Source organism: Orycteropus afer, unplaced genomic scaffold (assembly GCF_000298275.1).
Source record: "Orycteropus afer afer isolate SDZICR_OR568_19922 unplaced genomic scaffold, OryAfe1.0 scaffold00611, whole genome shotgun sequence".
Classification (NCBI taxonomy): domain Eukaryota; kingdom Metazoa; phylum Chordata; class Mammalia; order Tubulidentata; family Orycteropodidae; genus Orycteropus; species Orycteropus afer.
This window is the reverse complement of record NW_006922198.1, coordinates 605,526-628,625: the sequence shown is the minus strand read 5'-3', so window position 1 is coordinate 628,625 and position 23,100 is coordinate 605,526. Positions and strand designations below refer to the sequence as shown.

At 38.4% G+C, this 23,100-nt stretch overlaps 1 protein-coding gene across 1 annotated transcript in view; it reads right to left on the bottom strand.

Annotated features, from left to right (window-relative positions):
* Positions 1-16,745: 16,745 nt before the first annotated feature.
* Positions 16,746-23,100, bottom strand: part of PPP6C (protein phosphatase 6 catalytic subunit) — a 44,261-nt gene continuing 37,906 nt past the window's right edge. Inside the window, exons 3-7 of the mRNA XM_007956378.2 lie at positions 21,915-21,980; positions 20,786-20,927; positions 18,330-18,409; positions 17,953-18,162; positions 16,746-16,994 (exon numbers count right to left, since the gene is read on the bottom strand). Of these exons, the coding sequence (XP_007954569.1) occupies positions 16,746-16,994; positions 17,953-18,162; positions 18,330-18,409; positions 20,786-20,927; positions 21,915-21,980 (747 nt within the window). The remainder of the gene's footprint in view (positions 16,995-17,952; positions 18,163-18,329; positions 18,410-20,785; positions 20,928-21,914; positions 21,981-23,100) is intronic.

Genomic DNA, 23,100 nt, shown 5'->3' with positions numbered 1-23,100 from the left:
AAGTCAATTTTACTGAATGTTAATTTTAAAAATAAAATTTAAAAAAAAAATTTAGAGTCAATGAGGGAAACTTCTCTTTATAGAAGTATATGAACTTAAAAATATATATATTCCAGCTAATAATGAAGGAATGAGAGAATTAAAATCACCATTTGTAGATTCTAATGAAATTGAAATCTAGATACTGATTACTACAGGATGCTAGCATCAAAAAAAGAGGCCCTGGGGAAGTACACACCAACCCTAAAAGTATTCTTTCCAAAAATATTCACCAAAAAATAAAATTTGTTTATCATCAAGTCTCTAGAACTAGATCTAATTACCAATTTACAAGACACCCAGGGAACAAAGAAACATGCTAAATGACACTACAGAGAGCAGTCTGAAAACTGAGACTCTGTGAAAATTGGTGTGTGTTGACAATTGGTCAATAGGGGCAGAAGGGAATTTTGCAGAGTGATATAACTGCTGTTATCACTGTAGTTAGGATGACGCAAGCATGTGCATTTGTCAAAACTTACATGACTATACACTAAAATAGGTGAATTTTACTGCATGTAAATTATACCTCAATTATTTTCAAGTTATTAAAAACTGAAACTATGGGAAACTTAACAATAACAAACGTGCTTTATCCATCAAATAGCATGGGAAAAAGAGATGGAATGAGAAAACTGTCAAATTAAGAAAGACTTGAGTACACAGTCAACTAAGCGCAAGGTATAAACCCATCTGGATGTTGATTTATAAAAGAAAAAAGGTATTTTAAAAAATGATTAGCCTGTGGAGGGGGTGGGGAAATGATTAGCCAACTGGGGAAATCTGAAAACTGACTAGATATTTGATGATATTAAAATTGTGGGCGTTGTTGTTATTGTGGTTATGTTTTTAAAAGAGTCCTCATTTTTCAGCAGTATATACGGACATATTTACAGATGAATAATATGATGTATGAAACAAGCATCAGGTGAAGTAAGAGATGTAGAGGAAACAAAATTAAGCTGATAATCGCTGAAGCTGAGAGCTGAATAATTCAGGTTCAATGTAGTATTCTAAGTTTGTATTTGAAAATTCCCATACTAAAAAAACTGATTAGATAGCTAGATAGACAGATAGACAAAAGCAGTACAGCCCTGGAGGCTAGCCTCCCCCTGGCTACTCCTGGCATCTCACCCTCCAGGGAACTCTTGAATTAGTCCTGAGGAAACTTTGGGCTCTTTTTGAATACCCTTGAAAATCACTGCATGAGTTCTTCTAGGTTTTATTCTTGAATGAAATATTACCATCAAAATGCTGAATACTCTTGACCATGCTAGCTCAGCCCCCTGCAGAATCTGCTTTTACAGAACTGAACTTGGCATCAGGCCCTACGTTTTCAATGACACATGTTACAAGAAACAGCTCTACCAAAACCAGTGGATGTGCTTTAAAGATGTTGCTGAAGCAAACCCTACCACAAAGAAACTGTAACCAGAGAATATTCTTGTGTTCCAGTGCAGAACGGCAACATTTCCCCCAGTTTTCCATATAACTCCTCCAGAATCTCAGTTTCCACCAGAGTACAGAGATCTGTCTCCTAGAGATAACTACCTGTCTGATGACTACCTGCAGAAAGGTGGATGGCATTACTGCAAAGAATGAGGTAACACCCTGCTACAAGATGTCACAAAAGGTAGAAAACAGTTTGGTCTGTTTCCACACTGCATTGATATACTGTCCTCTTCACATTTCATTCAAAATGCTCTCCCTCAGTCATTTTATGCATTTTCATGACCTCAATCACCAAGTGTTTGCTGATAAGTTCTAAGTCCCAAATCTCTCTTCTTGCTCCAAACCATAATGATATATACCACTACACACCCATAGAACAGAAAATATTCAAAAGAATAATAATGGTGATCATTTCAAAGGTGTGCATGTGTACAGTGTATTGTCTGTCAGTTATACCTCAATAAAGCTGTTTAAACAGATAGTGACCAAACCAACTATTGGCCAGGATAGAGAGCAAACAGAATCCTCATAGACTGGTTGTGGGAATGTAAAATGATAAGCTACTTTGGAAAACAGGTTGGCAGTTCCTTGAAAAGTTAAACATACACTTGCCATAAGAGGCAGTAAGTCTACTCCTAGGTATTTAGAGGAATAAAAACTTATGTCCAGTGCTGACTGACTGTTTCTCCATCTTGCTTCCTCTGTTTATCTCCAAGGTCCAATTCAATAAACAAAGTGGCTTGGATTTAAAAAAAAAAAACTTATGTCCTTACAAAGACTTACATTCAAATGTTCATAGCATTTGTATTCATAATAGCCAAAAACTGGAAACACACCAAATGTCCATCAGTTGGTGAATCTTACTGCTTTCGAGTCAGATCCAACTCATAGTGACCCTTCCTTGGGTTTCCGAGGTAGTTTCACTACAGAAGTAGATAGCCCAACCTTCCTTCCAAGGAGTGGCTGGTGGGTTTGAACTGCCAAACTACCAAAATCATAAAAAATCATTAAAAAAAAAAAGGTATACGGGTCTGACAGAGCCTGATGATATCCCCGAGACTACGGCCCATTACCCTTCAGGTCTGGAATTGAACTCACTGTCATGGCTTCTAGCCAAGTAATAGACAGGCATATAGGATGAACATCTATACCAGGTACATACACTCTTTAGAATGATCAATCATGGGAGAACAGAAGGGCAGTATTTGCACAGAGAGCTAGCTCAGGGGGCAGGAATTCATAAGAAAGAAGGGCACAGGGAAGAGATAACTACAGGGAGGAAGTGGGAAAAGAGCTATTACATTGTGGGGAATTGCAGTCAATGTCATGAAACAAAATGTGTATGAACTGCTGTATAGAAAATGAATTTGTTCTGTATATTTTCACTCAAATCACAATAAAAATCTTTTTAAAAAATAAGAAAAAGAAAAAACAGAAGGGAGTCCACTATAGTTACAAGAAATAACATGAAAGAGTCTTAAAAGTATTATGCTAAGGATATACAGCTAGACACAGCAGGGCAATATAAAGTATGAATATACATACATGAAATTCTAGAAAAGCCAAAATTATAGTCATAGGAAAAGGCCAGTACCATCGACCAAGAAGGCAAAAGTCTACAAGACTATTTGGGGGTGAGGGCAGCAGGGACAGTTCTATATCATGACTATAAAACCAAAACTAAACCCACTGTCATCAAGTCGATTCCAACTCACAGTGACCCCCATTGGTTTCCGAGGCAGTCAATCTTTATGGAAGCAGATTGTCTGGGCTTCCTCCCACGAAGTGGCTGGTTGGTTTGAACTGCCAGCTTTCTGGTTAGCAGTCAATTTATTTAGTCACTGAGCCACCACAGCTCCTAGCATGACTGCAGTGGGTGAATAATACCTCCATAAAGCTGATTAAAAAAAAAAAAGACTGGAAAGGAAAGGAAAAAAAATTAAACTAATGATAGCCACAGCTGTCAATTACTAAGTCCTTACTGTATTTCAGGTACCATATATTGGATGTGCATTATTTCCTTGAATCCTCTCAATAAGGCATTCATTAAATCACTCAAAAAGTTATTGAGTAGTTATGAGGTGTCAGGCACTGCCTTGTCGCTGGGAACATAGTAGTGAACAAAACAAAAATCTCTGTGCGAAAGAAGTTTACATTCTATTAAACCAAAACCAAACTCACTGCCATAGAATTGATTCTGACTCATAGTGAACCTATAGGACAGAGTAGAACTGCCCCATAGGGTTTCCAGGGCTGTAAACCTTTACAGAAGCAGACTGCCTCATCTTTGTCCCACAGAGCCCCTGGTGGGTTGAAACCACCAGCCTTCTGGCTAGCAGCCAAATACATTAACCACTGCACCACTGGAGTGCCTTTACATTCTATTGTCTTTGTTGTTGTTATGTGCCGTCGAGTCGCCCCGACTCATAGCAACCCCTCCTTGGGTTGCTGAGGCAGTATCACTACGGAAGTAGATTGTTCAACCTTCCTTCCGAGGGGTGGCTGGTGGGTTTGAACCGCCAGCCTTCTGGTTAGCAGTCAAGTGCCTTAGGCACTATGCTACCAGAGCGCCTTACATTCTATTGTTGTTATGTGCCGTCGAGTCGGACTCGACTCATAGCGACCCCTCCTTGGGTTTCCGAGGCAGTATCACTACGGAAGTAGATTGCCCCATCTTCCTTCCCAGGAGTTGGTGAGTAATAATCCTATAAGGAGCTCTGGTGGTGCAGTGCCTAAGGCATTTGACTGCCAACCAGAAGGCTGATGGTTCAAACCCACCAGCCGCTCCATGGAAGAAAGATGGGGCAATCTATTTCTGTCAAGATTTATAGCCTCGGAAACCTGATAGGTACTATCATTACCGCATTTTACAGAAGAACCAAACAGATACAGAGGATAAATACTAGTATTTTGGGCATTTCAAAACTAGTACTTGGAAGAGGTGAGATTCAAACTCCAGTCCAAGATTTCCCAACCTCAGTACTATTGAGATTCTGAGCTAGATTAGTCTTTGCTGAGGGAGGTTGTTCCTGTGCATTGTGGGAAGTTTAGTAGCATCCCCGGCCTCTACCCAGTAGATGCTCCCCATTTATATATTTATTTAAATATTTATACATTTAATTATTATTACCAAAAATGTTTCCAGACAGTGCCAAATGTCCCCTGGAAAGCAATACTGGCCCCACTGGAAAATCACTGCTTAGTCTGGTATCATAGCCCAAGCTCTGAAAAATACCTCTCCCCATCTGACACTGCCCTGGCTCAGGTCTTGAATTCAGCTCGCTTAAGATCTCATCATTAGTCCATCTACATCAAGACTCTACTCTCTACCATTCCAAGTCATACCACTGCCAAAATTAACCTTCAAAATATTCAAGACCTAAATGAAATGTCTTGGAAACCTCCCTCACACTCAATATTCAGAATTACTATAAACCCTTTAAATATACTGTATAACTCTTTGTATACATACAAAGTCATCACACTGTCTCATATTTTAGTGTCTGTCTTCCTCACTAATAGATGAACTTTTCATAGCACAGAACTAATATATGTGTCTTAAACAAATTATATATACCATCAAAAAGCCTTGACCCCTTTGCTTTAAACACATCACAAAAAGAAGAAAAAGAAAAACCTTAAATGGCACAGTACAGCTTTAATGAATGTTAATCCTAACTGAACAAATGGGTTTTGTTCCTAATAGGAACTGAAAGGGTTCCCTAACTCATAACCGAAACATTATTAATAGACATACTGAAGTCTTCAGAGTTCTCCAAAACCACACAGCTATCAGGTTTCCTAATCTTAAAATTCTCCTCAGTCTAGTACAGTTTATCAGGGGCATTAAGTAGCATTACATTATTTTGGATCAACAAAGCCCATTCCACACTAACTCCCTCTTGCCACCAATTCATTTATTAGTTCATTACAGTTTTATTGAGTATCCTCACAGAACCAGAGGTAGAAAGATGAATTAAGACACTATTCTTGTCCTCAAGGAAATAAAAAGACACAGAGAAATATCAACAGTAGCAGGTGAAGGGCTTATCTCAATTGTCTTATAGTTTGGTCTGCACTAGCAATGTTCTCAGAAGATCAGCCACTAACGTCTATCATAAAGAATGACTTAACATCAAGTATCCTAAAACCAAAGTCATACTTTCGGCAACTATTTTCCAAAATATAACAGAATTTATAATAGTCAACTCGATTTGATACTTAAGGCTATACTCAGCAATTATTCATCTTCGAGACTTCATCTTGAAGTTGTACCATGTGATCTTTTTGATACTGGGAATTTCTATGGCCACAGTATGAATCTGGTAATGGCTATAAAAATTTCTGGCTACAACTATTACACCCTTTCCTTTCTCTACAATCCAGTTTTAGAGTCTTAATTGGCCTCCCCCAGTCCCTACTAACAGCAATACCAGAACTATTTTTGAAGAAAATCTTGGTCCTGCTGTCCATTCAGGTCAAAGTCCTGACCTGATCAGAATCTGACCTCAATGATACATGTTCTCATGATTCTTGACGGAGAATATGAAACTCACTGCTGCCTAATGCGTATCAAAACTTAGCTATAAGAAATAACATTCATGTAGAGTCGCTTATTCAGTCCTCTCTACTGCTAAATCAGGCCAAACCATCAGAGAGATAAACATCTAAACCACAGGTGTACACCTCACCCCTTTGGAGAATTTCCACTGGCATTAATTCAACTTGGATTGAGAAGCATTAGAAGAAGTAATCGTACAAAAAAACAAAAAAAGTAATAATAAACTCTCATTATTATATTTCTCACTGGGATTTTGTTCACAAAACCACAGTGTCCCCAGTATGAAAACTAGAGAGAGATTTTTTCTAAGATTTAACAGTTAAAAAAAAGTTGGGTGTCTCTTGAACATTTGTTTAATTTTACAAACACGAAGAATCTGATCATTGATTATTTGATTATCTGATTATTTTCTTCTTTTGCTCTAGAAAAGCAGCTCTGGTGGCACAGTGCCTAAGGCATTTGACTGCTAACCAGAAGGCTAGCGGTTCAAATCCACCAGCCCCTCCATAGAAGGAAGGAAGACCAGGCAATCTACTTCCATAAAGATTTACCTCTTCAGAAACCCTACGGGGATCGCTATGAGTCAGAATCAACTTGATGGCAGTGGATTTGGTTTTGGTTTGGTTTGCTGTAGGAAACCCAGCCAAATGTGGAACCCACTATTTGTAATGGTGCAGCACTTTGTAGTCTATGTCATAACTTTGCCACTGGTTTAATTCTATTATTCTTCTCTCATTCCTTCTTTGCTTTAATATTTTTATTTTCAATCTCCTACACTGCATATACTTTGAAAAGAAGTGGGAGCTAAAAGGTATTTGATGGGTTCTTCTTTAAGCTAACATTTATTAAGTACTCTCTATTTGCCAGGCACTATACTAAGCACTTTACAACCCAGTGAGGACTGAACTATCACTATTTCCATTATACAGATGAGGAAACAGAAGCTCCAAGAGTTGATTAACTTGCATATGGTCTCACAAGTAGGATCTGAAGCTCTTGGATTCAAATTCAGCTCAAACCATTATCCACTGATATATGAACCGACTATTATGGGAGCAGACAAAGTAGAATGAAGAAAGGAAAAGAGGGTGATGTCTGAGCTGAGTTTTAAATAAGGGAATTTGCCAAGAAGCAAAGAGAAAGTATTCCAGAAAGAAAGAATGTGCAAAAACCCAAAGCAAAGAGAGAATGCAACAAGTTCTGGAAAAGGCAAATGAAGTTACATTCGACAATGAACTCATCTGGAATGGTTCACCAGGAAATTGTTTCATTAAAATTAGACATTTAATGTGTTTATTATTGAGAACTTCTATGACCACAGTACCAGACTGGCTGGGAAGGGAGGACAGAGTGGAGAAAAAGGCAGTCCACGATCAGGCTAAAAAGTCTGAATTCTGTTCAAAAAGCAACGGAGAACCACGGAAAGATCTTAAGAATGAGAATGACAAGATCAACTTGCATAGTATAGTGAATGAATTACAGGACATCAGATTTGAGGCAGGGAAACAAGTCAGGAGACTACTGGCAGTGGGATAACAAGAGCTAAACCAGTGCTGTCCAAAAGAAATACAGTGCAAACCATATACGTAATTTCAAGTTTGCCAGTAATCACATTAAAAAAAAAAGTAACAAGAAATAAATGAAGTTAATTCTACTTAGTAATATTTTTATTTAACCCAATATATCTAATGTATTATCTCACCATATAATTAACGTAAGAAATTAGTAATGAGAAGTTTTACATCCATTTTCTTGTACTAACTTGAACTCTGGTACGTATTTTATATTTACAGCACATAACAATTTGGACATTAAATTTTTATTAGAAATATTTCACCTATATTTAAGATTTCATAAAATTTACAAATGAAAAAGTAAATGCCCATACCCAAGTTGTTCCAAACATGTTTTGTTTTCCAAAAACTAAAGTGATGTTCAGTTTTTAAATTTAAATTAATTATAATGAAACAGAGTTAGTGATACTGCCCCGGCAACCCAAGGAGGGGTCGCTATGAGTTGGGGCCGACTCGATGGCACATAACAACATCAGTCATGACAGCCACATGCTCAATGACCACACTGGATAGTATAGGCCTAAAGAGTGACAAAGGAATTTTAGCTGTTGGCATTTTCACTATAAGCATTTCACATCCACCTACTGTTGAAGTTATCTGTGTACTACGAGCAAATGACTTACCAAGTATTAACTATGACTGTAGCCCTACTGGCCACATCCTTACTACTGCAGCTTACTTTCTCTAGACCAGAGCCTACACCTGTGAAGAAGAATTACTACACAGAATTGTTACATAGAACTTGACATGAAATGCACCAAAAACATTTGTAGAATGAAAATATGTTCTTCACTACTCAAAGAGTAATTCACTAGTTTGTGGACTACTTAAGTTTGTTTGTTTCTCTCTACTTTCCCACTATTCAGCCATTTCATTTATTTATTAGACACTATATTCAACGACAAGGAGCTCTGGTGGCGTAGTACCCTAAGGCACTTGACTGCTAACCAGAAGGCTGGTGGTTCAAACCTACCAGCCACTCCTCGGAAGGAAGGTTGGGCAATCTACTTCCGTAATGATACCGCTTCGGAAACTCAAGGAGGGGTCACTATGAGTCGGGTCCGACTGGATGGGACATAACAACAATAACAACATACAGAGCCCTGGTGGCACAATGGTTAAGCACTCAGTTGTTAACAGAAAGGTCGGCGGTTCAAACCCAACAGCTGCTCTGTGGGAGAAAAGACCTGGCGATCTGCTCACATAAAGATCTCAGACTGTGAAACCCTAGGGGGCAGTTCTACTCAGTCACGTATTATGAGCTGTAATGGACTCAATGGTGCAGAATAACAACAAAAAATACACAATGGAAAAAGCAAAAGCAAAAAGAAAACCTGTTTTCAATGTTACATTTATTAGAGGCAGTATAGTACAATGATTAAGAGTTTAAAGTCTGGAGTCAGACTGCTTGGATTCCAATCCTGGTTCTATCATTTATTAGATGTGTGATCTTGGGATATTCCTTGGCCTCTCTGTGCCTCAGTTCCCTCTTCTGCAAAATAATGATGATGGTACATACTTCCTAGAGATGCTTCGAGGATTATAGCAGACAATGCATATAAATCAACTGGCACCTGGCGCCTGCATGTAACAGATATCCAACAAACACATGCTTTTTAAACAGAGCTGGAGAAAAAAATGAAATTATGGCTAAAGTAAAAAAACTAGGATTTTTCAACTATCCCTGGTGCCTCTTTCCACCGTTCTATTCGATTTAAAAAAAAAGTGTATAGACAGAACTTTGAAGTCCTCAAGAAAAACGTCTTGCATGAATTTATATTCATTAAGAAAGGGGCTAAAAAAAAAAAAACTTCATCGACTGACAGTGTGATTATGCGGTACAGGCCAAATGCAGCCAAGCTAACAGAAAAACATGAACAAAACTTACCTGCTTTTCCGTTTTCGAGGTGGTTTCTCCACTGTGCCACTCAGTCTACAAACCAAATAAATAAGACAGTAACTAAAACTAACATACATGAACACATCTCCGGGACCTACTGTGCTAATCCAGAACCAAATGTGCCACCCTCTGGGATGGCAGGCTCGCTAATCCGTACTTTACCTTACAAACGCTTTACGTCCCGTTTCCACTGCTTCCCTCATGTCCTCTTAGCCCAAAACATGCTGTCTGCCTTTCTCAGCCCCTACTCGTCACAGCCCAGCTCTCCAAAACCAGCCACCTCCACCTACTCATTGTCTGCCTCATCACCCCCGCAAGCCCCTCCGACCTCCCTTCTCCCGTGCCCACCTCCTTCCAAACAAGAACTGCCCCCTCCGAGCCCCGCCCCTCCAGACCCGGCGCTCCCCGCATTCCACGGCCCCTCCACGGGGCGCCCGCGCCCTGCCCCTCCCGGCCCAGCGCCCCCAACCTCACCCCTCGGAGCCCCTACCCTCACGTGCCCCGCTTGTCTGGCCTCAAGGATGCGACCGCCGCCCAGCCCGCGACCCCGACCCTCGGCGCCCCAGACCCCGCACAGCCTGCACCCCCGCCCCTCCAGTCTCGGCGCCCCGAAAGCTCCACGGCCCCAAGTCACTGCCCCTGGGCCCGCTCCCTGCCCTCGGCCCCATCCCATCCTCGACATCCTTACAGTCCCCGCCCCACCTGGGGACCAGGCGACTCCGCGGCTGCTGCTGCTGCCGGGCTCCTCTGACCATCCGGCTCCGGCTCCGCCGCGGGAGCTGCTCCGGCGGCCGCAGGGCTCGCTCGGGAAGCTGAGGCGGCGGAGGCTGGAGTAGGCGGAGGGGCGGGAGGAGGGTCTCGCGCCTCTGCCAGGCTTGTCGCGGGCCCGCCTCCTTCGCGCCTCTCTTCGTCTCCAATTGGCTAGAGTCGTTGTGTGGCCGAAAGCCTGGCAGTTAATTGGACACTCAGGCTGTCATATACCGCGCTGCACACCCAGAGGTTTGGTTGAGACTGCAGGTGGCGGCGGAGGTGCCTTAGAGAGATTGCTGGCAGGACCGGTGGAGACCTCAGCGCCACCGTGCGCTCCAAAGTAGGAACTACAGCTCGGCGCCAGACACCTGCCCGCAGGTCTTCCAGGCTCTGCGTCCTTCATCCCACACACCTGCTGGTTCCCCATCACCACCATTACACCACTTCGAGACCGAAAGCCCAAATACTGTAATTTCTCAAACTCCTTTGGCAGGTACGACAAGGAGGCAACTCACCCATGGAGTTTCCTTTTGAATCACCTCGAATGTGGTCCCTGTCTCTACATCATAGCTTAAATGGTCTCATAGCTCACAGCCACCCTTCGTGGAAGATACAGCCAGAAAACTAAAGATTCACCAAAATAAGGTTGGATTCTCAACCCTCTGCAGAAAAGATCACACGCTTGAGTGCATGCTTCCAGTAAAGATTTAAATTACTATAAAAGGAAAATCAACGCTGCAAACAGAATTGTCATAACTGAAAGCGTTTCATTTTGAAAGGGCTAAATAAAATTGATCCCTGCGTGTGTGCTAACCGTCCTGTATACTGCAGATAATTATCATTTGTCAGTTAATCAATTTTAAAAGAAATTTTGCTGCATTTTTCTATTGATAGACCTAAGCACACAAAACTGTCAGCACCCAAGTACAATAAATATTAGTTACCTTTTCCTCTTCAACTTTAACAAGTCCGTCCTTGAAAATAAGGCCCAACTCATTGATATATTCTGAAAATTCTTCCTGCTGAGTGTATGTATCCTTTCAACCCTCTATATTCCTATTCCTTGTACAGTCAGTTCTTGTTTGGTAGATCCTTAACAAATGTTTGGGACTGGGAGGAGGTATAACCCTTTCTCTTAAGCCGCTTCCATTCAGATCAATAATGTGACACTCTAGAGCAGTACACAAGAGGTCAAGGACAAATCTCTCATCTATATTCACAAATGGTTACTAGGATACTAGTGGGTTTTTTGTTTTGTTTTGTTATTTAGTAAAACCAAATTTCTTCAGTGGCAAGGACTGTGTTTTATTCTGAGATTGTCCTTTATGCATCTTTTGCTGTTTAAATGACCTTCCATTTATAAAATAGTAACCCAACTAAACCCATTGCCCTCAAGACAATTACAACTCATTGCAACCCAATAGGACAGAGTAGAACTTCCCTATAGGGTTTCCAAGGCTGTAACTCCATACAGAAAAAGGCTGCCACATCTTTCTCCCACAGAGCAGCTGGTGGGTTCGAACTACTGACCTTTCCATTAGCAGCTGAGTGCTTCTGTGCCATCAGGGTTCTTTTACAGGATTGTAAATTGTAGTGGTGTTTTTTAATGGCTCTACAAAGAAAAAATGTCCCCAAATTTCTGTTGCCCCCCAAGTTTTTATAGAATCCTAAGGTTACAGAACCACAAATCTCAATCCCATCAGACAATACCCACCCCTTACCATCAAAACAGAAAGGAGAAAGTCTTAGTCATTTGTGTCAGACAGCACTGAGCAGAAGGGAGAATCCTGGTGGAGAAGGGTCAACAACTCACTAAGGGACTAATCTTGAAATATCACATGTTACCCATTTTTCAAAAACATTTATTAAAATTTTCTACCAGGTTTCCAAGGTCTTCATTCATTTGGTCAATGCCTGATACAAGGCATCGCATATCTTCTCAAGATGTACCCTCATGTATTACCTAGTCTTTACGTGTACAAATTCTAGTAACCTCTGCATCATTCCAATCGAAGTTTAATTCACACTTTCTCTTTAGTCTTTCCCCTTTCACTCCATCCTAGATCAAACATTTCCTTCTCTAAATTTCCATCGTACTCACATAAGCTACACTATATTAACAATTATGTATTGCCTTTGATTATTACTTACCCAAGTACAATGAAGTTGGTCAATGGTATGCAAGAGTGTGGGCCCTCAGTAAGTGGCAACTTTGGGTCAGGGACTGGCCGCTTTATGTATGCTATTTTTAATGCCAAGATCAATCCTGATGGTATTTGCTCTTATACATAAGAAACTTAAGATTCAGAGAATCCAATTTGCTCATACTGCTATAATAACCAATATTGTTTAAATCGAAGGGTTTAAGATGTACTCTGGTATTTCCTGTTGTGTTGTTGTTATGTGCCAAGTCAGACCCGACTCATAGGGACCCCTCCTTGGGTTTCTGAGGCAGTATCACTATGGAAGTAGATTGCCCCATCTTCCTTCCGAGGAGTGGCTGGTGGGTTTGAACCGCCAGCCTTCTGGTTAGCAGTCAAGTGTCTTAGCCACTATGCTACCAGAGCTCCTTGGTATTTCCTAGAGGGGTTCAAAGTTTCAGCTCTTCTGTACAACCCTGGGCAAGTTATATTTACCCTCTCTAAGCCTGTTTCCTCATCTGAAGAAAAAGAGCTAATACAGAGCCACAATAAGCGTTCCACAAAATTTACAGCACAGCTAAGTAGGGTCAATACCAGTTAGCTGCTACGACCGCGTGGCAGAGCTGTTTTCTACCTAGATCTCATTTCAAAGCCTGTATTCTTTCCATTATTCCATAATGTCTCCATGCAGTCTTTTTATGTTCCACTTCCTTTTGCACCCAAAAGCAGAGTGCTGAGACTAACAGTGGGTGCCCAGGGATTGAATGGGAATACACATTGGGGGAAAAAAAAAAAAATTCCTCTATAAATTTCACACATTTTTGTATTAAGAAAACATTTGAAAGATCCAAGCCAGCATAAGCTTACTCTCATGAGGGTAAGAAAAGTCCATATTCACCAACTGATTGACAAGGAAAGAGAAAAGTAGGAGAAGGGGAACAAGAAACCAGCCTTCCCATAGCATCTATTCTATGTTTGGTTTCATGTTAGGGGACTTTCTGATTTCTGTGTGTGTGTGTGGTGCTTTTATACTCCTGTATGTTCCATCAGTACGACTGCCCACTATAAATACACAACTGAAAGATTTTGATGATCTCATGAAGCATGGTTCTGGGTGCTGGATCCAGGATATAGCAACGAATACCGACTTTAAAGAATTGGAATACTTATCTGGGTCAAATGCAAGACTAGAAAAAAATGAACTTTTGTTTACCAAAGTCAAGCAACCAAGTGAAGGAATACACATTTTTTAATTTAAATTATGTTATATAAAATGCTAACTTCTTTTAGACATACTACAGACTATGCATTAGATAAAATTATTTTCACAAACTTCCTATAATCTCTTTATTTATTTACACTGAGCGTATATAGCACCTTTCATCCAAAGAACTAAAGGTGCTTTACAAACATTAGCATTTAAAAATCAATTACATTAAAAAATCTGGATTCTCGCTGATAAATCTCTTCGACTCCAGATATACAATTTCTGGAAGCTGATGAAAAGCGATCCTATTCCTGACAATGAAGAGGCTAAAAAAGAGTCTCATTGTGTTTTCACAATACAGGTATTTTCCAAAACCTGATTCTGGGCTTACAAAGCAAACACACACACACATCTTAATGCAATTAACAATATTTCAAACCTTATTTCAAAAGCAAAGCCCAGGGTTTAAGACGTCAAAATCTTCCAACAGTTCTAGACATCCAGACGGAGTAGGAGCTGATGCAGGTTGCATATTAGATGTATTCTTGATCCAGGCCTTTGAGGATCACACCCAGATGGACACATTTTTAAGTAGTGAGAGTTTTCAAGGAAAAACAATAAGCTATAAAAAGCTAGCCAAGTGCATATCAGGCAAATGAGAAAAGGGAGTACATGGCAATTAAAAGTAGACAGTCCTCACTAGAGCCTAGGATACTTTATTAGAAACCAAGTATATCATATGCAAATAAAAATAGTTATTATTCCCTCCATTAATACAACACAGGGTTACATTCAGCCTAGGTACAGGGAGTGAGAGAGCCTCCTGCCTACAAATCTGGGACCTGCAGTATCTTCCAGCACATGGTCATGCTACAGAGTACATAGCCCTTATTTATTAGAGGGATCCAAATGTCCCCCTTAGGCTTACAGAGTCTAATACATTCACTCTCTCTTCCCTTTACACATCTAATAGTAAAAACTCTTTTTTTTCCCCCATGCAAAAAGCCATTATTCAGTTGAAGAGAAATCAGGCAAAACAGATGACAGTTCAGGAATGGACAGATTATTATTGGCATGTGCCCAACTAGTAACAAAATAAATGCAGAACACCATGACTTAAAAGTCACATTACAGGGATAACTAAACCAACTACATCAGTCTAAGCTAAGGAGTGTCAAAATGGGAAGGTGGGCTGAAGATTAGCAGTTTTACTGGTACAACTTAAAAGCAGTGGAGAGCACTTAAATACAATTTACGGTAACGGAAAAAAACACTGCTGAGAGCTGTTCAGAGACCACACCAAGTTGTCTGCATCATTAATTTCCAGTGTTTCACAACTAGTAAAATACACAGCTACATATCCCTGTAAGATAAAAGTATCTTTCCCCCCTGAATAACACTGGGGTCAGGGCAGTAACATGAAGTTACTGACCCAACACTAGTTCAAGTGTGTGCAGCAAGAGTCTTAGCCACTTCTTTCATATAGCTATACAATTAAAAACTACACAAGGAACTGGCTGGTAAGGAAGAAAAATCAAATCAAAACAGTATTGTGCTCATTTAATCAAAGAAAACCCTGATGAAAAATTATGTGCCAAGAAGCTTAGATTATAAGGATTTTATTGCATTTTTAGGTAACCTGGAAGTTCTTATCCTGAAGGTGAAACGTTGGTTTTCAAAACTACCTGAACAGATGCTAAAGTGCTTTATTAATTGGCTGGCTTCACAAGGATTTCCTGGAATGATAAAAATCATAGTAAAGGGATACCAACTATTTCAAAAAACGATAAATGCCAACATCATTTATGACCAGTCATAAGAGACACCAGATTACTTGTCCATATTAAGTGGACAGTTGCATATCAGGAACCGATCATCACAACCTTTGGATATTCAAATTACTCACACAAAGCTGAAACATGGTATCACAGACCTTTACAAAAAGGACAATTTGTTTCTTTCTACGCTTTTAAAAATCTGTTTCAGATTACAGTTCACAAATACAAGAGGCCTGACTTTTTAACCTTTCCAGGTACAGTTAAAAAATGAACACTTTCTAAAAGTTAAGGTCAAGTGTTACAACAAGAGAAATGACTCCTATTGAAAAATACATAGATTTTACTTAATGATATTCATGATAGATTGTAAACTGGATTGATCACATTCTACTCAACTGGTATCAAATGAACACATCAGCATTACAAGTATTAAATGTTTCTCTATTCCTGTAGAGGATACAAACCAAACATTAATATGGCAGTTATGTTCTTTAGGCACAGTTTAGTGATATTTTTCTTAAAAAAAAAAAAACTACTGAATTTCCATTTAAGTTTTTAAACTCAATAGCTAAAGGGTCAAGAACTCTGATTAGGAAAGAAAAAAAAAGGGAATAATTTTAAGCTAACAATGTAAGCTGTTTAAAATTCTATCACTTAACCTATCTGGGTTTTATTTAACATTACTTTATTAAAAAATACAAGGAATCTGAAAAAAAGATCAATACAATTATCTTAATGTACAAAGTCATAAGCTGTAGCAGTTTTTAACTGAAATTTAAAAACACAACAAGGAGGGCAGCCCTTTAGACCAATTTATTTTATATCCACTTAAAATGTCATCCAACAAAGGACAATGAAGTTTACAGCTGGGACAGGTACACAGAACTCGAGGCATCTGCCGTCCATCGTGCCCACTGAATAACAACTTTGCTGCTGAAATTTCTTAAAATTTATCCAACTAAAACGAAAGGCTGAATGATACAAAAGGAGGAGTATTTCGGTGTAGTCTGTTCTGTCAATTGGCTTTTTCAACAAAGGAAACGCATCCTGTTTCCCTCAGACCAGTAAATAAGCAAGAGCTACATGCAGCAGTATATTAAGACATTACTCAAGTCTTCTCAAATGAGTCCAGGTGGGGAAGGGATGAGGGAGAAAATTGATAGAAAAACATTGCTATAGACACCATAACAAACAATAAATTTAGATAATTTAAAATAAAAAAAGGCAAGAGGCAGCATTTCAGCAGCAAAGTGCTCCATAAAAAGTATACTGTAGAGGGTAATACACGAAAAGTCGGGGGAAGAAGAGAGCAGGAAAATGGGTCAGCAGGATGGGCGAAGGCCTCAAAGAAAATACGGCGTCGTCGTTCTGGGAGGAATAACACGTTCTGAATCTGGAACTGCCCGGAATAACTTTGGTTCTCTTGTATTTACATCTTTGAAGACCATGATCGAGGCAATATTTCCACAACGATAGCAGTAATTAGGAGCAGACCATACTGTTACCAGCTTCTCATCAAACATAAACTTATAGCCTTCGTGCACTAGTTGGTGTGCTCTGCAGATGAGTTTTAAATTGTTGATATGAACAAACTGTAATTTAGAAAGGCTTTGTAAGTAATAGTGCAGTACATTAAAAAAAAAAAATCAGCCAACAATAATCATTTAAATAAAATGTAAACTCATTGACTATTAAAGTTCTCATGATTATAGAACTCATTCTACAGTTATCCTTAGTAAGTTCAATAACAAATCAAATCACTCTGGCCTGACTCAATATAAAGCTATCAAATCATATAGGCACATAATTTTTTACAGTTTAATAATAAAGACGAGTACTATCAGTATCTAGCATTTAAACCAGTGTTGTTGAGTAGATCCCAATTTGTGGGGACCCCATGGTGTGTCAGAGTAGAACTGTGCTCCAGAGGGTTTTCTATGGCTGATTTTTTGGAAATAGATCAACAGGCCCTTCTTCCAAGGAGCCTCTGGGTAGACTTGAACCTCCAACCTTTAGGTTAGCAGTCAAGGGTACACCACCCCAAGGGACTTCATCTAGCATTTCATGAGGGCTTAGTATGGGCAGTGTTTGCAGTAATTCTGAAAGAGAGTTATTATCCTTCTTCTGCAACTTAAAGAAACAAAGGCTCAAAGAGAATAACTAATTTACCCAAGTTGCATTGGTGGGATTAGAACACAGTTCTCTGACTTCATTATGCTGATCACTTCCCAATATAAGTTTATCCCTATGTGTGTGTGTGTGTTTTAACTGAAAATAACTGAACTTCAAAAAGATCTTGCCCTTCCTACTCTGTTATTTAACAGTAGGATTTGGAAAGGAAAGCAACATTTATTTTACACATATTACCAAATGGATGCTGGAATAAGTGCTTTTACTACGTGACCACATTTAACTATAAAGTAAAGAGTATTTATTTAAGTAAATGAGACTAGAAATCTGATATCCATGGTCACTAAAGTTTGAGTGAACTGACAAAAGTGTGTTATAGATGGCAACCAACAAACCACTTTTCGCAAACAGTGAATTTACCTCATTTGTGACCTTTGCTCCAAAAAGCCAGCCTGCTCCTCGAGGACTGATTGCCCAAGTATCCACATCTTCAGGATCTGACCAAACCAGGTCACAAAATGCTCCTTTATGAGGAATTTCCTGATTCCGTTCAATTGTTCGAATTTGATCCAGTGTTTTGATATCAGGAGATAAGCCACCATGAACACACAAAATCTGCTCATCTATTAACTAGGGGAAAAAAAAAAGATATCAAAGAGTTGAACTCAGTCACACCCAAATTCATCAATGAATACTAAGGATCTCAACATAATTGAGATGTCAGTTAGATGAAAAAACGCAGTGTGTCATTGGCAGAAAAGTACTTGAGGTTTTAAAAAAGATTCATATAAACTTACAGCTGCTACTGTGAGCATGTCAAAAACTTTGGTACAGTATCTCCAGGCATTAGCATTTCCATATTTGGTTTGGCACTCATCTGTGAAAGAAACAGAAGAATGATGTTCTGAATCTGACATTAAAATAAACTACATACTCAATAGCATAGCTGCCTTCAGGAAAATAGAAACTCAGCTTCAACTAGGATGCTAGCAAGTTATGACACATATGTAGCCCTGGCAGGTCCATGAAGTAAAGACAAAAGAATAATGTCTACGTGTGTGTGTATGTGTGTATATATATATATATATATATATATATATATATAAAATCCATTGCCATTGACTCAATTTCAACTCATACTATGTATGCATGAATGTGTATGTGTACACAAATACAAACACACATATATATACACATATATACAAACAATAAGGATGTGGTCTTCCTTTCTATTCCAGAAGTGGTCCTAAGAAGTACCTGAAATTACTAGCCAAAATGTTATCATCAGGAAGAGCTAAATAGGAAACTGACAAATCCAGAACAAATGCTTCTGGCCACTGTGTTATTGTTAGTTGCCATAGAGTTAATGCTGACTCATGGCTACCCCATGTATTACAGACCAGAACTGCTCCAAAGGGTTTTTTTGGCTGTAATTTTACTGGGAGCAGATTGCAAGGCCTCTTCCTCCACAGCACCACTGAGGAAGCTCCAACCAAGTTTAGGTAAGGAATCAAGCACAAAACATTTGTGCCCCTAGGGTACTTACTATGTTATGAATACTAGGCAGTTCTATTGTTGTTATGTGCCGTCGAGTCGGATCCAACTCATAGTGACCCCTCCTGGGTTTCCGAGGCAGTATCACTACGGAAGTAGATTGCCCCATCTTCCTTCTAAGGAGTGGCTGGTGGGTTTGAACCGCCAGCCTTCTGGTTAGCAGTCAAGTGCCTTAGCCACTATGCTACCAGAGCTCCCATGGGGCATAGTCAAGTCAATCCTTTTGATTTCCTAAATTAAATATCTTTGTGAAACAGGATCCTATGTAAACTTTCTTTTTGAGGACTCTAACTTTGAGCTCAGTCAGCAGAAAGGAAACCTGTCCTTTTCATCTTTACATATGCAAAGCACTTGGTTCATAACTGCCTAGTAAATGTTTGTCAGTCAGGACTGAAAGGCCAACATAATAGCCATATATTTTTATTTTAATATTTTTATTACTTTAAAAGAAAAGTCAAATAAATAAATTAAAAAAAAAAAAAGTCAATACTAGATTAATGCTGTTGTCATTTTCCTCAGTCAAAGCATCCTGATTAAAACATTCTCCTTTCTCTTCCCATTTTTTCCCTTTTGACCTACATTGATAAACACTGGTCAAATTCTGGGGTTAATTATATGTAAAACACTATTCTTAGACAATTGGCACTAATTACTTTTATAGAGCTCAAGCTCATCACAATGTGTTATCTATCTATTGATTATTTTGTAAAAGGGTCAAAATATATATTTTAAATGGAATATGGTATTTTGTGAATGAAAATAAGTAACTTATAGAAAAGAGACAATATTAATTATCTACCTTAATAATTATAAAGAAAGTTATACAGAAATAATTTATCAAAATCTCTCAATTTAATAATTATCATTGACAAATTAAAGAATAAGAGAGTGTAGCCTATCTCTGTAATAAGAGATAACTAAAAATACATCACTAAAATTAAAAGGTTCTAACACTAATATTTCCAAATCTCTCAACATCTGCTTCAATTGTGCTCAAGGGTATATTCATAATCTCAAAAGTTCTATTGTCTTCTTCAAAGAGCTTCTTAACCTCGTTTTATTTTCAAGCAAATGAAAGTTTTATAGAAGCAGCTACGCTGATTTTCTTGTTTCTGGCCCCTCCAGTCTAGTATTTTCTGGGGCAAGAAATAAATGTAAAGAGATATTCATTCAGCTATATTTGCAACAGCAACTATAAAACAACTCCAACGATAAAGGGCCAGGTTAAATCAATTACGGTACATCCATACCATGTTCTAAGATGCAGCTATAAAAATGTCAATGAAGTGAAAAAAGGTAGTCACAACATAGTATGACTCCATTTTAATGTGTTGTGTACGTGTGTGAATGAATGAATGAATGGATGGATAACACTGGACAGATGCTCAAACTTGAGTTTGCCAACATTTATCTTTAGCACATTCTGAGATCCCACCCCAAAACACTCTGATTGGTAGGTCTGCAGTGGGGACCAACAATCTACATTTTTAACAAGAGAACTAGAACAAAAAATTAACCATGGTTTTCTCTCCATGGTAAGATTTTCAATTGACTGGATGATGTGGGATAGTTAAGAGTTGAAAAAACTGGGAAAAGGTTATCTGCATTTGCTAATTTTACTATAAAGCACATAACTTGTAAAGCTCTTTTTCCAAAGAGGAAAGGAAAATATTTATAATCAGAAAATAAAAAAGCTTACCATAAAATCCATACACCTGCGTTATCTGCCTACTCTCATGATTTCCTCTTAAGAGTGTAATACGATCGGGCCATTTAGCCTTTAGTGCAAGAAGGTAAGTGAAGGTCTCCAAACTATAGTAACCTCTGTCTACAAAATCACCCTGTAAAGTAAAAGTTTAGAGTTATAAACAATGCAACAGTCACAATAATCTTTTAAAATTATAACAAACTGCATAAACTCAGAGACAGTCCAAAATAACAATACAGAATTATACACTGAGTTATTTGGAAACTGGGTTTTAGCAAACAATTCAAACAGAATAAGCTGTTTCCACTGAATGCTTGTGCTAGCCTTGTGAGGAGAAACTTGGAGAACTGGCTGTGCAATTCTCTCAAGGATATCCCCTGCAAAATCACCGTTTTTCAATCTTATATATAGCTACATTGTTGTTGCTGTTATGTGCCGTCGAGTGGGACCCAACTCCTAGCGATCCGACCCCTCCTTGGGTTTCCGAGACAGTATCTCTACGGAAGTAGATTGTCCCATTTTCCTTCCAAGGAGTGGCTGGTGGGTTTGAACCACAAGCCTTCTGGTTAGCAGTCAAATGCCTCAGGCATTACATCACCAAAGCTCCTTAAAGTTAGGAAAAGTTCAACAGTAACTCTTCATTTCAAAAGGAAAATAAGCAAACATCAACCTTAATACCATGTTTGTGTGTGTGTGTATGTGTGTGTATCCACGCATCCATAAATTAGTATCCTAAGAGGTGGAAACAAATCCTCACAAAGTTTGATAAAATAACAGTAAACTGAAGACATTCTCCTTAAATGTGGTTCTGGGCTATTCTTCTGTCCTATTATTACTGAAGGTTCCAACCCAGTCCCACCTATACAGTAGTTTACTAAAAGCAATGACTCTCAAGCAGGAGACAAAGCTAAATGGAGGAAAGTGTAATTTAAAAAAAAAATCCTTTCAGGTTATTTTCAAATTCAGCCACATGCCTTCCACTGCCCACTGAAAATCACTTCAGTGATTAATTATTGTTAGTTTAAACAGTAACTGTCATACAGCAATGAAATTACTACATAATTCACAGGTCATATCCTTTCAATAAAAAAAGCAGTTGATATCACTCCTGTTTACGTACCATAAATATGTAGTTTGTGTCAGGAACCTGACCTCCAGTTCTGAATAGTTCACAAAGGTCATAAAACTATAAAAGAAAGGCAACATATGCTGATTACAAATTCCTATTAAGGAATAAAATAATAAAACTGAGAGTGAAATGTGTAAAGTAGTAGTTAATTAAGAGGACTCCAAATATTCACATTCATAAAAAGAAATAAAGTGTAAGCAAAACTGCAAAGCACACAGTTCCCAAGCCTAGAAAAAGCACTAAATAAAGCTCACAATTACCATTAAGTCGCTCTTAAATCATTAATGTTATATGTCCTCCTCTCTCAAATTTTTTTCATATATTTCACCATCTATATCCTGAGAATATTGAAATAAATTTATCAGTTATCTCACCCTCCCCATAATCAGTACCTATTTTAACAAGAAAAAATAAACAGATTTTTCCCCCCAATATGAACATACATGACATTTCAGTATGTCAGTGCAGCTCTAGAGTTGGAGAAGTGGTATTCATAGTATGTACCCTATGGCTCCAAAAATGTGGAGTGCCTCCTGAATGTTGTTGTTGTTAAATAATCAGTGAAAAAGTAGTCAGTAAAAAAGAATTGTATATGTATGTCATTATATTCTGTTTGACTGAAAATTGGTAATTGACAAATTATGTATGTGATAAACTTCAGTCAACTAGACTATCCTAATCAACTGTCATTAAGGATAAACACTTTACTATTTTTCTGAAAAAAAGCATTTTAGATTAAGGGAATCACTGTAATGACAACAAAATTAACACCAACTTCTAACAATTAAGACAATTACATTACAGGAATCATAGTGTGGGGGGGGAAAAAAAACACTGAGATGTAAATGTTAACTACCGACATATGAAGCAGTATCCTTCATAATCCTATTTCACAAACTTAGACACTCAAAACTTACTCAATTTTAAAGAAAAAAGCACTTTAAGAAGTTTAAAATAAAACTTTTCAATCTTCTAAAAAAATATAAGCAATCAAATAAATGAAATATATTTAATCTCAGACAAATGATAGACTATTATTTGTTCAAAATATTTGCTACTCCTTTGTACTAGGTGAAATCCACGGTGCCCTCCCTGTGCAAGATACTTCCACTTCACTAATGTATATATGATGTGTGTGTGTATCATATACATAGACACTGCTAACATATATAGATAT